Raw genomic sequence first — 17702 nt, 5'->3', positions numbered from 1 at the left:
TCAACTATTAAGATAAAGAAGGGAAATAAAACATATGTAACATTTTTGAAGCTAAAGTTTTTAAAGAAAAAAGAAACCTCAAAAATTAAGAAAAAATTTAGCAATAGATATTAAGGTATACATAACAATAAATTTATATTATAGCCCTAAGTAGAAAATAAATATCCCTTAGTTCATAGTGATATGAATAAGTAATTGAATAAATTAATAAGTGGAAAAGCAGACAAATCTCTCATGCAGAAGAAATCCAAATAAATTATGTAGCTACTCCATGGTAAAGGAGGAGAGCATAACTCCCCAATTCTGAAGTGTGGGTTGCATATAGTGACTTCCTTCCAGAGAGGACATCACAGAAAGGGGGAGAAAAGAGTGGAGAGACTTGATAAACACTACTTAAGACTAGTGGTCAAGGTCAACATTAATAGTGATAAGTCATGTTGATAATATGTACCCTTGATAGGATGTGATGATGTGTGTACACTTAACCTTTGTGATTCTCTTTCCAAAAGCCCACTACCTCAGTCTAGTCAAGAGAAAAACATCAGATGAATTCCAACAGAGGGCCATCCTATGATATACCTGACCTGTACTTCTCAACACTGTCAAGGCCATTAAAGAGCAAAACAAAACAAAACAAATCTGAGAAACTATCAGAGCCCAGAGGAGCCTAAGAAAACACAACTAGAGGGGTGCCTGGGTAGTTCAGTTGGTTAAGTGTCCAACTTTAGCTCAGGTCACAATCTCACAGTCGGTGGGTTCAAACCCTGCATCAGGCTCTGTGCTGACAGCTGAGAGCCCGGAGCCTGCTTCGGATTCTGTGTCTCCCTCTCTCTCTGCCCACCCCACCCCCATACTCTATCTCTCTTAAAAATAAACATTAAGGGCGCCTGGGTGGCGCAGTCGGTTAAGCGTCCGACTTCAGCCAGGTCACGATCTCGCGGTCCGTGAGTTTGAGCCCCGCGTCGGGCTCTGGGCTGATGGCTCAGAGCCTGGAGCCTGTTTCCGATTCTGTGTCTCCCTCTCTCTCTGCCCCTCCCCCGTTCATGCTCTGTCTCTCTCTGTCCCAAAAATAATAAATAAACGTTAAAAAAAAAAAATAAATAAATAAATAAATAAACATTAAAATAAAATAAATAAATAAATAAATAAATAAATAAATAAATAAATAAATAAAATATTGTAATTAAAAGATTCTTACCTTGATCCGTAAAATCAACTCTTGAATCCCTATAGTCCGGGCTTTTTCTACATAAGATATCAGATCCATCATCTCTTCTGTTGTCTCAGGGGCTTTTAATGCATGCTCTTTAATTGCTTCAAAATCACTGCAGATACTGACAAAATGCTCTGCTTTACTATGGTTACAGTAATTAATGCTATATCATATTTGATATATGTGTTATAAATATTACAAAATATGAACCGTGATAGCCTCAAAATATTAAATTACTAAGACGTCTTGAAACATTTAAGGACAACTTAGCTGATGTAACTTGGTATACATCATACATCTACAAAAATCTATGAAATTGACATAACGTTTTTATGTAGAAATTATGGTATATTAGAAAAAAATTTTCTATGGATCTCTTCAACTCTCTTGAACATCCAGCTAAGCAGTGTGATGTAGAGTGTACTTAGGATGGTAAGCAGGCCAATGTGAATACAAAGAAGGGGACATTATGAAGCTGGAGAGGTGAGCAGTAATTAGATCACGTAGGGCTTAATATGTCATTCTTGATTTTCAAAAATTTAGGAGGGATGCAACAAAGTGGACAATGCCAAAAAGACAGGTGATCCTACGAAGGCACTTTCACCTTGCTAGAGCAGAATCTGTGTCCCTTTGGGAGAGACAGTACCACAAAAGACAAAGGCAGACAAAATGAGAGCAAATGATTGGCCCAAACAGATGCTAAACTAAACAGTGAGTAAGAAAAGCGTTCTTTAATGATTATTTATTTAATAAATTGTACCTAGTGGCACACATTCCTCCTTTTGATGTTATCTATCTCAAGTAGGGAATTTAAATGGAAAAGAATGAAAGAATGAACTAGATAGAGAAAACTGGACAAATTTTCAGCTGCTCTTATGTCATGGGTTTATAATAATATACAGTTATTTTGTTGGAAGTGACAGAATTTTCCAGAAAAGTCACAGATACCACAAAAATAAATACCAAAAAATGTTATGTTAAACATAAATCATTTTTTGATTAAGGCATTGTTGTGGCTCTTATTCCATGGGATTGTTAGAAACGAATGCTTTGCCATTGTTGATATCTTTTTGTGTAGTATACTTTTGTACAAAGCATGCCTGACAATACTTCACTTTTTGACAGTCAAATTTTAAGTTTATTTATTTATTTATTTATTTATTTATTTATTTATTTATTTTTGAGATAGAGCAGGGAAGGGGCAGAGAGAGAGGGAGACAGAGAAGCCCAAGGCAGGGCTCCAGCCCACGAACTGTGAGATCCAGACCTACCTGAAACTGAGACAGACACTTAACTGACTGACTAAGCCACCCAGGTGTCCCTGACAGGCATATACTTTTTGTTTACTTAAAAATATTTATTGATGTGATGGCTCCCTTCATTGGGTGATTATTCTACACCAAGCACAGTGCCAGATGCTTTACAAACATAATCTGTGGAGGTTCCTGGGTGGCTCAGTCAGTTAAGCATCCAACTTGAGCTCAGGTCATGATTCCATGGTTTGTGAGTTCAAGCCCTGCATTGGGCTCTCTGCTGTCAGCACAAAGCCCACTTCAGATTCTCTGTCTCCCTCTCTCTCTGCCCCTCCCCTTTGCCCCCTCATGCTCACTCTCTCTCTCTCAAAAATAAACATTTAAAAAAATGTAATCTGTGATCCTAACATTAGTCCTTCAGGGAAAGTATTATTTTTCACAGCTGGCACAGCAGAAAACTGAGGCTCAGGGAAATTAACTAACTTGCCTGGAGTTATAGAACTAGTTCATTACAGAGCCAGGATTCAAATCTAGATCTTTCTGACTCTAAAGCACATGATTTTCTCACATTGCTTCTGGGAAAATAAACATACTAGCTAACATTGATTGAATGCCATGTCCCAGGCACTGTGCTAGGTGCTTTACATGTATTAGTTTTAGTCCTTACAGAAGTTACAAACTAAGATTCTTTTGGAGACAGGCAGGTAACAGATGAATTAAATGAGTTGGATGATGAGTTGATTCAGCAGTGGGTGAACAAACCAAAGGACACATTCCATATAAAATGGAAACTGCTTCTCAGTTCCACCTACCACTGCAGGCCCAACAAGGCACAGTCTTCCCACCTTTTCAAGAAAAGTAAAAGATCTGGATTGTGTGTGGGTGCGTGTGTGTGTGTCAACATTTTGAAATGTTGACAGCTAATTCAAAATGTGTTTAAAAATTTTTTTTTTCAACGTTTATTTGTTTTTGGGACAGAGAGAGACAGAGCATGAACGGGGGAGGGGCAGAGAGAGAGGGAGACACAGAATCAGAAACAGGCTCCAGGCTCTGAGCCATCAGCCCAGAGCCTGACGCGGGGCTCGAACTCACGGACCGCGAGATCGTGACCTGGCTGAAGTTGGACGCTTAACCGACCGCGCCACCCAGGCGCCCCTCAAAATGTGTTTAGACAGGGGCACCTGGATGGCTCAGTCAGTTGAGAATCTGACTTCGGCTCAGGTCATAATCTTGCAGTTCTTGAGTTCAACCACCACATGGGGCTCACTGCTGTCAGTGGGGAGCCCACTTCAGATCCTCTGTCCCCATCTCTCTCTGCTCCTCCCCTGCTCTCTCTCTCAAAAAATAAAATAAAATACAGGGCTCCTGGGTGGCTCAGTTGGTTAAGCATCCACTTTCAGCTCAGGTCATGATCTCACGGTTTGTGAGTTCGAGCCCCGCATCAGGCTCTGTGCTGACAGCTCGGAGACTGGAGCCTGCTTCGGATTCTGTGTCTCCCCTTCTCTCTACGCCTCCCCTGCTCACGCTCTGTGTCTGTCTCTCAATAATAAATAAACGTTAAAAAATTTTTTTTAAAAATAAAAATAAAAAATAAAATAAAATAAATTTCTAAAATGTGTTTAAACATGGGTGCCAGGGTGGCACAGTCAGTTAAGTGTCTGACTTGGGCTCAGGTCATGATCTCGCAGTTTATGAGTTCGAGACCCACGTCAAGCTCTGTGCTGACAGCTTGGAGCCTAGAGCCTGCTTCAGATTCTGTATCTTCCTCTCTCTCTGCTCCTCCCCTGTTCTCTCTCTCTCTCTCTCTCTCTCTCTCTCTCTCTCTCAAAAATAAATAAACATTAAAATACGTTTAAAAAAATGAAACCCAGCATGAGACAAGGAAAAAGTGTCTGCATGACATATCCAACTAGCAAGCCACTAGTTTATGAATCTAATTTTACAACCACTCTGCAAAGTAGGTATTGCTGTCTCTATTTTACAGATGACAAAAATAAGTTAGGTAAGACCACAATATTGGGGTCAGGAACAATCCAAGATCTTCCCAATATCATTGAAAGTTTATAGTCTTTCTGTTTTCATGCAGCCTGTATCCAAACACTAGTTTATTTCAGTTTCTTAAAAAAAAAAAAAATCCTGTGTTTCCTCAAAACAATTCTCAAACCACATTAAACAAACAAAAACCAGACCAATGGGACTACAAGGGAAAGTCCTTAGGAGGCAGCTGTGAAGAAAAAATTGTAAGAACTTATATTTTAATCTTTTAAAAAATTTTTTTTAAATTGGGGCACCTGGATGGCTCAGTCGGTTGGGCATCCGACTTCGGCTCAGGTCATGGTTTCACAGTTCATGGATTTGAGCCCCGCATCGGGCTCTGTGCTGACAGCTCTGAGCCTGGAGTCTGTTTTGGATTCTGTGTCTCCTTCTCTCTCTCTGCCCCTCCCCCACTAGCACTCTGTCTGGCTCTGTCCCAAAAATAAACAAACATTTAAAAATTTGTTTTTACTTTTTTTAAGTTTATTTACTTACTTATTTTTTAGTAATCTCTACACCCAGTGTGGGTCTCAAACTCACAACCCCAAGATCAAGAGTCACATGCTCTTCTGAATAAGCCATCCAGGCACCCCCTAATCTTTTAAACAAGAGTTATTATTAGCAAAATATTTCTTTTAACCCTATAATTCCAAGTTTAGCAATTAATTCTACTTACCTTTCATTTTCTTTTCTATGTTTTGAAGCTATGTCATTTAATAATATGTTTGCAAAGGCTTTTGCTTTGTTTGTTAGACCCGTCTTCAAATCTTCACAATCCAAACGCACCATAGGGAAATGAACCCACTGAGGCAAAAGCATTATTTCTGAGGCGAGACTGAGAAATCTTCCTATAAACTTAAAAAAATAAAAAAGGATTTAAAAATCAGATCCAAGTATATTACTTGCACAGCTAGAAACCTTCAAAACAAAGTACAAATTGTTGAGCAAAGATACCCTAAAATTTTTCCCACATGGCTCCCACTTACATTTCCAACTTCATCTTCTAAATTTGCTGTGTACTACATTCCTATGTTACCTATTCTTCACCTATCTTGGTCATGCTACAGTTCCTCTGTACCTATAAACATCTCCTTCAAAGCCTGGCTCACTTTTCACTTCTTCAAGAAACTGTCACCAATATTCCGAAGCAGATGCAACCACTCCCTCTTCTGTGCTTCCACAACACCTTGTTCACATCTCCATTCCAGCACCTATCTGTACATATCATGGTTGTTATTCCTATGTCTGACTTCCAGGCCAAATATAAGCTCCTGAGGATAACGTGCGTGTATTATTTATCTTAACATCACCAAAACCTTGCTAGGTGTCTGAATGTGATGAAGAGATTTTTGTTGAAGCAATGAATGAGTTAATGAATGACTAAAGAAATTATGGGGTGAGGAGAGCCTGGGTGGCTCAGTTGGTTGAGCATCGGACTCCTGATTTTGGCTCACGTCATGATCCCAGGGTCGCGGGATTGAGCCCCATGTGAGGCTCAGCACTGAGCATGGAGCCTGCTTAAGAATCTCTCTCTCTCCCTCTGCCCCTCTCCCCCACTTTCTCTCTCTCTCTAAAATAAAATAAAATAATAAATTATGAAATGAACCTATGAATTTACTATAATGATGTTCTGAATGAGAGATTCTATTAACTTCAATTGAAGCATTTACTTTACAGGGAAAAAAATTCACCCTAATTTTAAAACAGAAATTCAAAGACACTCATGAAAAACAGAATTACCACTTACTTCTGTGTATTCATCAAAAGTATGATCTTCTGCTTGGAAAGTCTCTATCAGCTCAACCGCAGATCCATCAAGAAGCCAATTATATTTTTCAACTGAAAATTAATAACCTAATTTAAATCTCAACAATAAGACCCATTCAAAAAGATAAAGTGTTTTGTTGATATGGTCAGGGAAATGAGTAGACTATTCAATTAAATATTATTAATAGAGAATTAACATACATTAATCAAATAGACCTAACAAGCAAACCAGGTTAAACATGACATTTTAAAATAAAGATAATAGTGTATGCTAACGATCTTACAATAATATAGAGGTACTGTTAAGCCAGTTAATAGAAAGTTTTGATTAACAGAATGTCAAGTAACAATCCTGACCCCATACATACTTGAGGAGACTATAAAACTGAGCTGCAGTCTCTTCCAAACTATTCTTCGAAATTATCTTGATTTAACTCTTGATTTAGCTTTCTCCTTATTCCAACATCTCTTCTCTCTATCTTTTTGCTTCATCACCCTGTTCCAGTTAACATTCACCCATTAGACTTGACAACACAATTCAAGTTTCTTAGGTTGGGTTGGATCTGTGATTCTGCCAAAAGCCATGCCTGTGCTCACTTCTGGTTCTTCCTGCTCTTTCATGACAGCCCAAGACAACCAAATATCTGACCAATTTCTAGTAAAAATAAAAATGGTATTATTTTACGATAAAATAATATATGTCATATATACCATATGTCTCATAATGTTTTCTTGCACCTTCTAAGTTATGATGTACTGCTGCCTTCAGTGTAGTAACAGCCCATTGTGACACATGTTCAGGAAGTTCTGTGTCCAGATTTACAGCTGGTGAAGTTCCTGAGAGCCAAGAGGGAACTGTTTGGACATTCTAACAAAAATTAAAATGACAATTTATGAAACCAATATCTGTGCAATTGGGCTATACATAGAGCTTATACTATATTTTTAAACATTATTATCATATTTCAACGGTCCAAAAAAAGATAACTTGATGAAAAATAATGATTTAGAGTTGTATATTTTTAATCTAATATAAAAACTTGCGTTAGTTTTCTATCATTCAACAAGTATTTATTGAATAACTATATCTAAGTGATTATATTAGAATGTACAAAAAACAAACATGATGTGGATCTTGTCCTTAAGAAGCTCACAACTACACAGGGAGAATCAAATGTGCACAAAAATACCAATTCACAGCTACAATAAAAGTTCTAAGAAGGAAAAACATCATTTCCATCCAGGAAATGTTACCAAAGAGAAAGCACTTTCTAACTTGAAATAACTTGGAGGATGGAAATAAAACAGAGTTATAACATTTTATGTACACGTCCACTTTATAGAGTTTCAACTCAGTTTAAATTTTTGAAAGAGGGGGCACCTGGGCGTCTCAGTTGGTGAAGTGTCCAACTTCGGCTCAGGTCATGATCTCGCGGTTCATGAGTTTGAGCCCCACATCAGGGTCGCTGTTGTCAGCCTGTCAGTGCAGAGCCTGCTTTGGATCCTATGGCGCCCTCTCTCTACCCCTCCCTCGCTTGCACTCTCCCCCCAAATAAATAAATATTAAAAAATAATAATAAAATTAAAATAAAATAATAAAATACAGAAAGAGGCCCATATAAAGAAACCCAATGGATAAGGAAGACGAAATACCTGCAGAGCTTCAGTTATTCGCTCTACCAAACCCAAAACAACATCTTCCAAATCTTGAAAGGTAGGATAAAATTCCATTTTATCATCATCAAATGTCAGTTCCATCTTAAATACTGGCAGCCCACATTGATCTTCTTGGTCAAAGAGCTTCACAAATCCTTCTACAGTTCTCTTTAAGAAATCCTTTAGCTGCATGATGTCGTAAATTAGCATTACTTTAGAAAGTACAAATTCAACCTTTAACCTTTTAACCTTTTGTTCAAAATCAGTGAGATATTACCTACAATTAATTCATTCTATCAATTCATTTAGTCCTCAAAATTATCTTCATTCAGCACAGTATGTTCTTACTAAGTGTAGTCTAAAACAATAAGTAGAATGATATATGCAAACTTTGATTTTTTTTTTTATAGACTAGCAACAATCCTAAAATGGCAACTCAGAATCTTCCACATTCTTCAGTAATTCTTTCCATGGTACAGAAAACATTCCAGAAAAACTAAACAAAGTGAAGATGAAGGGGAGGAGAGGCCCGACACCTGAGAATGAGGGTGCCATGGGGTGACATGCACGTGAGGTGAGGGACAGTTAGTATGCTAAAGCAAGCTGCTAAGGTTGATAGTTAAATATTCAAGAATTTTGTGAGCCAGTTACTAAACCCTTGGATGCTTGAAAATTACACTGTGGGAATATTTCCACCAGGAAATTGGCAAACACTACAAATTAGGGCTTCTCCCCAGCCTGGAGAGTTGGATTTCCAGCAAATCACCAGGTGAGGGTGAAGCCACTGGACATTAGAAACATGCACAATAAGGGGAACCTGGGTGGCACCGGACTTCAGAACAGGTCATGATCTCACAGCTCATGAGTTCAAGCCCTGTGTTGGGCTCTGTGCTGACAGCTTTGAGCCTGGAGCCTGCTTCAGATTCTGTGTCTCCCTCCCTCTCTGCCCCTCTACTGTTTGCTCTCTCTCTCTCTCTTAAAAATAAATAAACATTAAAAATTTTTTTAAAATTGTGCACAATAAGTTACCAAACTATGAATAATGCATTCTTATGTAGAATCAACTATTTGAAATTTAGCCAAGGGGACAAATATAATGATCTTCAAAATGTTCCTCATCTCTATTTCTTATCAAATAATCATAGTCCTCTTAAGAGGATAAAGATAGAAAGTACATCATGTATATTAATTACAGAGTTATATACTAGATATTAAACGTGTCCTTTTAAGGATGTGTTGCAGGGCACCTGGATGGCTCAGTCAGTTAAGCGTCTGACTCTTGATTTTGGCTCAGGTCATGGTCATGATCTCATGGTTCTGGGATGGAGCCTTTTTTTTTTTTTTTAATGTTTATTTATTTTTGAGACAGAGAGAGACAGAGCATGAATGGGGGAGGGGCAGAGAGAGAGGGAGACACAGAATCGGAAGCAGGCTCCAGGCTCTGAGCCATCAGCCCAGAGCCCGATGCGGGGCTCGAACTCACGGACCGCGAGATTGTGACCTGAGCTGAAGTCGGTCGATTAACCAACTGAGCCACCCAGGCGCCCCTGGGATGGAGCCTTAAATCGGGCTCTGCTCTGAGTGTGGAGCCTGCTTGGGATTCTCTCTCTGCCCCTCTCTCACTGGTGTGCTCTCTCTCTCAAAATAAATAAAAATTTCTTTTAAATAGTATACATTGCAAAATTCATGGAATCTTTGGGGATATTTTACAAAAGGGAAAGGTTTTATTCAGAACTGTTTTTGTAGAACTGTATTTCTATAAGAGTAAAAATTTGAGGAGAGAATTAATATTCTCTTTAAAGATGATCAATTCAAGGGGCACCTGGGTGGCCCAGTCAGTTAAGCGTCTGACTCTTGATATCAGCTCAGATCATGATCTTGCAGTGGTGAGATCAACCCCCAAATCAGGCTCTGTGCTGACAGCATGGAACCTGCTTAGGATTCTCTCTCCCCCTCTCTCTGCCCCAGCCCCACTCACACACACACACACACACACACACACACACACACACACACACACTCTCTCTCTCTCTTTTTCTCTCAAAATAAATAAATAAATAAATACTGTAAAAAAGATGATCAATTTCAAACCAAGATTTTACTAAGAAAAACATGAGAATCAATCAACTTGAAATTTCATATGTTCAAAAAAATGTTTACTGGGATAGTCCTTTTTGTTAATATTCTCCAATAAAGATATAGATAATTAGTTGATAGCCTTTAAGCATGAGCCCAGTTATCACTCATAATACTGACACATACTTCTAGAATTTCCTTTCATTTTAGATTGCTTCAGATCTTGCTTCAGAAATGAAGCATTTTTATGCTAAACGTATTTATTAAATTTTTTTTTTTAACGTTTATTTATTTTTTTGGGACAGAGAGAGACAGAGCATGAACGGGGGAGGGGCAGAGAGAGAGGGAGACACAGAATCGGAAACAGGCTCCAGGTCCGAGCCATCAGCCCAGAGCCTGACGCGGGGCTCGAACTCACGGACTGCGAGATCGTGACCTGGCTGAAGTCGGACGCTCAACCAACTGCGCCACCCAGGCGCCCCTATGCTAAACGTATTTAAATAAAATTATGATAAAAATGTTTTTCTTATTTCAAAATAACTACCTAGCACTATGTCTGAATAGAATTTTATTTAAAATAATAAACTAAAGGGCACCTGGGTGGCTCAGTTGGTTAAGCATCTGACTTCCCCTTAAGTCATGATCTCACAATTTGTGAGTTTGAGCCCCATGCCGGGCTCTACACTGACAGCTCAGAGCCTGGAGTCTGCTTGATTCTCTGTCTCCCTTTCTCTCTCTGCCCCTTCCCCGCTTATGTGCTCTCTTTCCCTCAAAAATGAAATAAATACTTAAAAAAATAATAAAATAAAACATCAGTTTTAAATTTAGCACCCAAAAAATGAATAACCCAATTAAGAAATGGGAAGACATAAATAGACATTTTTCCAAAGTAGATACACAGATGGCTAACACCCACATGAAAAGATGTTCAACATCACTCATCATCAGGGAAACACAAATCAAAACCACGATGAGATGCCATCTCCCACCTGTCAGAATGGCTAAAATCAAAAATACAAGAAACAACAGGTGTTGGGGAGGATGTGGAGAAAGGGGAACTTTCTTGCATTGTTGATGGCAATATAAACTGGAGCAGCCACTCTAGAAAACAGTATGGAGGTTCCTCAAAAAGTTAACAATAAAATAAATAAATAAAAATTTGTTTAAAAAGTTAAAAATAGAACTACCCTACAATTAGGCAATCGCACTACTAGGTATTTACCCAAAGAATACAAAATTACTAATTCCAAATGTTACATGCACCCCAAAGTTTATAGCACCATTATGTACAATAGCCAAATTATGGAAGCAGCCCAAGTGTCCACAGATAGATGAATGGATAAAGAAGATATGGTATATAGACATGATAGATGAATGGATAAAGAAGATATGGTATATAGACATGCAATGGAATATTATTCAGCCATAAAAAAGAGAATGCATCTTGCCATTTGCAATGACATGGATGGAGCAAGAGAGTATTATGCTAAGTGAAGTAAGTCAGAGAAAGACAGATACCATATGACTTCACTCATATGTGGAATTTAAGAAACAAAACAAATGAGTAAAGGGGGAAAAATATAGAGACAGAGAGGCAAACCAAAAAACAGTCTCTTAACTATAGAGAAATGATGGTTAGCAGAGGGGATGTGGGTGGGGGATGGGTGAAATAGGTGATGGGGATTAAGGAATGTACTTGTGATGAGCACCGGGTGTTATATGGAAGTGTTGAATCACTATATTATACACCTGAAACTAAATATTACATTGTATGTTAACCAACTAGAATTTAAATAAAAACTTAAAATATAATAAAATGATAAACTAATTATAATAGCATTATCATTTAAGATATATAAAATATATTTACCTGATTTGACATAAGTGTAGAAACACAGTTATAAAATGCATCCCATTTTTCAGGTCTGATGCCTTCTAGAGCCTCCTTCTTTGTGAAAAGATTTATGACCTTTGGATACCATGTGTTCATTATCTTCTCTTCTGCCTTTCTAGCTTGTATTGACAGATCATTTTTTAGTGATTCACAATCAATTGGCCCTTTAGCTCTATTTATGAGAAGTATAAAAATGATTTAAAGCAAGTGATAAATATTGGTCCTAATACATAATTGTTGAAAAAAGTAAGAAAATTTTAATCTAAAGAAAAGTTCTCAAGATTCATCAGTTTAAAATGTCTACAGTCAAAATATAAAGATTCAAGCATGAGATATTCAAATCTTAAATGTTAGTTAATAAATATGAGATTTTTACCTAATTCCTGTTAAATCTAGCAAAATCGTATTGGAAAATGTCGTATAACCAAGGTCCAGTAATATTTTCATAGTTGGATGAACAATGTGCAAATTAGCTAATATTTGACTTCTTGTCTGCACATAGCTAGAATGCCAAGGCTTAGAATAATCCAGTCCTCTGGAAAAGCAAAACACCATATCAAGCAGAATTCAAACAATATACTCTAACTTTTAGGAAATAATAGTTATGACATGGAATTAATATTAAAGCGAGAAGAAGACTGGGAAATGTGGTCAGCGATCAAAGCTTTATGCATGTAATAAAAAGGCACCAAGATCTTGAAAGTGTATTATCGGCACACCTGGGTGGCTCAGTAGGTTAGGCGCCCAACTCTTGATTTCAGCTTAGGTCATTATCTCACCATTCGTGGGATTGAGCCCCGAGTCAGGTTCTCTGCTGACCACAGGGAGCCTGCTTGGAATTCTCTCTCCCTCTCTCCCTGCCCCTCCCCTGCTCACATGCGGCTTGCGCTCTCGCTCTCTCTCTCTCTCTCAAAATAAATAAACATTAAAAAGACAGAGAGAGAGTGAGAGAGAAAGTGCATTATCTTCAGAGAGGACAGACTGATGGGCCAGGTACCCTGCTAACTTCCACTGTGCTCTGGCTCAGTTACCCTGGGTATGGATAAACGAACTTAGGACTGGGAAGAGAGGAAGAAATCTGTCTGGTATACACCAGAGGTTACGTAAGGCCAAGTTGACCTATACATCCTTAAAGATTCCCCTGATTGTGTAAGCAACAAATAGACAAGTTCAGAGCAAGGATACACCGCAGTAGTGCTATTCTTCAGATGTATTCAAAATAGCTTCACAATTCTAGACTTAATGTTAGATCAGCTTATTTTCAACCTGTTATCAAAACCTAGATGCAGGGGCATCTGGGTGGTGCAGTCGGTTGAGCGTCCGACTTCAGCTCAGGTCATGATCTCACAGTCCGTGAGTTCAAGCCCTGAGTCAGGGTCTGTGCTGACAGCTCACAGCCTGGAGCCTGCTTCGGATTCTGTGTCTCCCTCTCTCTCTGTCCCTCCCCTGCTCATGCTCTGTCTCTCTCTGTCTCAAAAATAAATAAAAACATTAAAAAAAATTTTTTTTTAACCTAGATGCAATACTGTTTTTAAAATAATTTACTCACACAGGGGATTCAGGTAAAGGACCTCCTTCATCTTCAAGCCATTTAACCGGAGGTTTCACGAGAACACTCCTCACTAAAATACATACATGTATTAATATTTCTTGAAAACTCTCACAAGTCCTACTCAAACTTTCTAACTTTTCTTATTGGATAATATAGCTTATTGAGCATTAAAGTGAGTATGAGAAAAAAAAATCATTTATTTGAAAAAAAATCAAGTTGTTGGTACTATTTAGGTGTTACTTTAGGGGTGAATTCAGACACAGTAAAGCTTTAAGTTTCAGCTTTTTGCATTCTATCTACTCAAAGGCCACTTAAGAGAATTTATTCCAGGGGTTCCTGGGTAGCTTGGTCAGTTGAGCATCGGACTCTTGATTTTGGCTGAGGTCATGTCCTCATGGTTCCTGAGATCGAGCTATGCATCGGTCTCTGTGCTGACAGCATGGGACCTGCTTGAGATTCTCCCTCTCTCTCTCTATCTCTCTCTGCCCCTCCCCTGCTTGCGCGCTCTCTCTCTCTCTCTTTCTCTCACAAAATAAATAAACATTAAAAAAAACTTATGCCAATAAAAATTTCCAATATTAAATCCCTAATAAATTTCTCTAAATACACTAATACTTTTTTTTTTTTTTTACAATCCGGTAAACAGTGTAACTACAACCATAAAGACAAAGAGAAAAATGAAAAAGCCCTTAGCTAATAAGCACAGGAAAAAAAAATTATACAAAGTTCCCTTAAATTACAAAGATTTTGACTAGATTATAAGCTCAAAATAAAAGCTTTAAATAAAAATAGTATGTAAGAAATACATACAGCTAAATATATAAATTATTCATTATTCATATTTCTACTTTTGATTGAAGGGGTGGGAAACAAAAGTAAAAGAAGCTTGGCATTTGTGAAATGCTACTTACCCAGATATCTCTTCATGCTTTTTTCAAAGTCACTTGACACCTCATTTATGAGACTTTCAACAAGTTTTTCTCTTTCTTTCCCTTCCTTTAAAGACTCAGGTATCAGCATTAACATGTGATCCAGCCATTCCTGCTGAATAGGCACCATAGGACTACTTTCTACACATTGCTTCATATAAATATAGTTGAACTGAGAATGTAATAAGAAAAAACTAAATGTTCTAAATGGTATATCAGTGTAACTCCGGTGCTCTGTCTTTTCAAGACAACATTTTTTTGGAATAGAAGTATTCTGAAAAATAACATGTTTTCAGGGGCGCCTGGGTGGCGCAGTCGGTTAGGCGTCCGACTTCAGCCAGGTCACGATCTCGCGGTCCGTGAGTTCAAGCCCCGTGTCAGGCTCTGGGCTGATGGCTCGGAGCCTGGAGCCTGTTTCCGATTCTGTGTCTCCCTCTCTCTCTGCCCCTCCCCCGTTCATGCTCTGTCTCTCTCTGTCCGAAAAATAAATAAACGTTGAAAAAAAAAAATTAAAAAAAAAAAATAACATGTTTTCAGAATAAAAACACTCGGAAGTATGAGCTGCAAAGAAACCATTTTTTCAAGTACTCAGTATATATTTATTAAATGAATAAGAATTGGAAATTGGGAGTAAGGCCTGGGCTAGGGAAGCTGGGCATGCCCACGTTATCCACTCAAACATTGAAATATTTGGCATTAATCCATTAAACAGTCAAAAATTAGTAAATATGCACCCAGTACAAAGGTACAAAGTCACAATTGATAAAATAGCCAAAAATGACAGGAAATAGTAGCAATAAATTATGCGTAGGTATTATTAAATATTTTAGAATATTAATCAAGTTGATTAATTTAAAGTATTATCAGGGTGTTTCCCCACCCACCCCAAATCTGCATTTTACACTTGAGAAAACTAATCTTGTCATTAACTCTTCACTCAAACCAGGGTTGGAGTTTAAGGTTTTCTGTACTAAAATACATATAAATGTTGGGGTTCCTGGGTGGCTCAGTTGGTTAAGCATCCTACTTCAGCTCAGGGCATGATCCCATAGTTCGTGAGTTCGAGCCCTGCATCGGGCTCTGTGCTGATAGCTCAGAGCCTGGTGCCTGCTACAGATTCTGTGTCTCCCTCTCTTTCTCTCTCTGCCCCTCCTCTGCTCATGCTCTCTCTCTCTCTGTATGTCAAAAATGAATAAATGTTAAAAAAAAATACATATAAATGCAGATTCATCAGAATCTTAAATATACAATAGAAATCAATTAGGTTATCTTTAATATTTAAGAGTGTACTATGAATTTAATATGCCAAATTTGTTGGGACTCTCTGAATAGGAATACAGTATTGTGGGTTTTTTAAATTTTTTTAACGTTTATTTATTTTTGAGAGAGACAGACAGACAGAGTGTGAATGGGGGAGAGGCAGAGAGAGAGACAGACAGACAGACAGACAGACAGACAGAATCCAAAGCAGCCTCCAGCTGACAGCTCAGAGCCCAATGCGGGGCTTGAAACTGTGAGCCCTGAAATCATGACCTGAGCCAAAGTGGGATGCTCAACCGACTGAGCCACACAGGCACCCAAGGAATACAGTATTGTAAAACAAAAAATAGGGGCGCCTGGGTGGCTCAGTCAGTTAAGCATTCAACTCTTGATTTCAGCTCAGGCCATGATCTCATGGTTCATGAGATAGAGCCCAGAATTGGGCTCTGCACTGACAGCTTGGTGCCTGCTTGGGATTCTCTCTCTCCCTTTCTCTCTCTGCCCCTCCCCTGCTTGTACTCCCTCTCTTTCTCTCAAAATAAATAAATAAACATTTAAAAAACAAGGTTTTCACTGAATAATAGTTTTTAATTTTGATGAAATACAATTTATTGGGGTTTTTTTCTTTTATGGGTTATGCTTTTTGTGTCAGTCTGAAGACTCTGCTTAGCTCCAGGTTTGCTTCTAAATTTAAATAATCTCTACACCCAATGTGGGGCTTAAACTCACAACCCTGAGATCAAGAGTTGCATGACAGCAGCAAGCCTGATGTGGGGCTTGAACTCACGAACCAAACCATGAGATCATGACCTGAGCCAAAGTCTGACGCTTAACCTACTGAGCCACAAAGGTGCCCCTAAAAGTGTTTAGTTTTATGTTTTACATTTATTTTTATTTTTTTTTTTTTGCTTTTTAAAAAAAAAATTTATTTATTTTTTTTAGAATTGTATATATCAACTAATGTTTTTTTTTTGTTTTTTTTTTATATATGAAATTTATTGTCAAATTGGTTTCCATACAACACCCAGTGCTCATCCCAAAAGGTGCCCTCCTCAGTACCCATCACCCACCCTCTCCTCCCTCCCACCCCCCATCAACCCTTAGTTTGTTCTCAGTTCTCAACAGTCTCTTATGCTTTGGCTCTCTCCCACTTTAACCTCTTTTTTTTTTTTTTCCCCCTCCCCCATGGGTTTCTCTTAAGTTTCTCAGGATCCACATAAGAGTGAAACCATATGGTATCTGTCTTTCTCTGTATGGCTTATTTCACTTAGCATCACACTCTCCAGTTCCATCCACGTTGCTACAAAAGGCCATATTTCATTTTTTCTCATTGCCACGTAGTACTCCATAGTGTATATAAACCACAATTTCTTTATCCATTCATCAGTTGATGGACATTTAGGCTCTTTCCATAATTTGGCTATTGTTGAGAGTGCTGCTATGAACATTGGGGTACAAGTGCCCCTATGCATCAGTACTCCTGTGTCCCTTGGATAAATTCCTAGCAGTGCTATTGCTGGGTCATAGGGTAGGTCTATTTTTAATTTTCTGAGGAACCTCCACACTGCTTTCCAGAGCGGCTGCACCAATTTGCATTCCCACCAACAGTGCAAGAGGGTTCCCGTTTCTCCACATCCTCTCCAGCATCTATAGTCTCCTGATTTGTTCATTTTGGCCACTCTGACTGGCGTGAGGTGATACCTGAGTGTGGTTTTGATTTGTATTTCCCTGATAAGGAGCGACGCTGAACATCTTTTCATGTGCCTGTTGGCCATCCGGATGTCTTCTTTAGAGAAGTGTCTATTCATGTTTTCTGCCCATTTCTTCACTGGGTTATTTGCTTTTCGGGTGTGGAGTTTGGTGAGCTCTTTATAGATTTTGGATACTAGCCCTTTGTCCGATATGTCATTTGCAAATATCTTTTCCCATTCCGTTGGTTGCCTTTTAGTTTTGTTGGTTGTTTCCTTTGCTGTGCAGAAGCTTTTTATCTTCATAAGGTCCCAGTAATTCACTTTTGCTTTTAATTCCCTTGCCTTTGGGGATGTGTCGAGTAAGAGATTGCTACGGC

General features: G+C 38.4%; 1 protein-coding gene across 2 annotated transcripts in view; it reads right to left on the bottom strand.

Annotated features, from left to right (window-relative positions):
- Positions 1–17702, bottom strand: part of DNAH12 (dynein axonemal heavy chain 12) — a 219043-nt gene that overhangs the window by 182673 nt on the left and 18668 nt on the right. Inside the window, exons 5-13 of one of the 2 annotated variants that reach the window (XM_086697846.1) lie at positions 14357–14546; positions 13443–13515; positions 12270–12428; positions 11870–12065; positions 7921–8109; positions 6979–7135; positions 6248–6339; positions 5177–5355; positions 1199–1334 (exon numbers count right to left, since the gene is read on the bottom strand). In XM_086697846.1, the coding sequence (XP_086553972.1) occupies positions 1199–1334; positions 5177–5355; positions 6248–6339; positions 6979–7135; positions 7921–8109; positions 11870–12065; positions 12270–12428; positions 13443–13515; positions 14357–14546 (1371 nt within the window). Of the gene's footprint in view, positions 1–1198; positions 1335–5176; positions 5356–6247; positions 6340–6978; positions 7136–7920; positions 8110–11869; positions 12066–12269; positions 12429–13442; positions 13516–14356; positions 14559–17702 lie in introns of those variants that run through there. The other variant, XM_086697845.1, reaches the window with a different exon arrangement.

Source organism: Puma concolor, chromosome A2 (assembly GCF_028749965.1).
Source record: "Puma concolor isolate L17-30 chromosome A2, mPumCon1.1.hap2, whole genome shotgun sequence".
NCBI classification, from domain to species: domain Eukaryota; kingdom Metazoa; phylum Chordata; class Mammalia; order Carnivora; family Felidae; genus Puma; species Puma concolor.
This window is presented reverse-complemented; position numbering and strand designations above follow the sequence as displayed.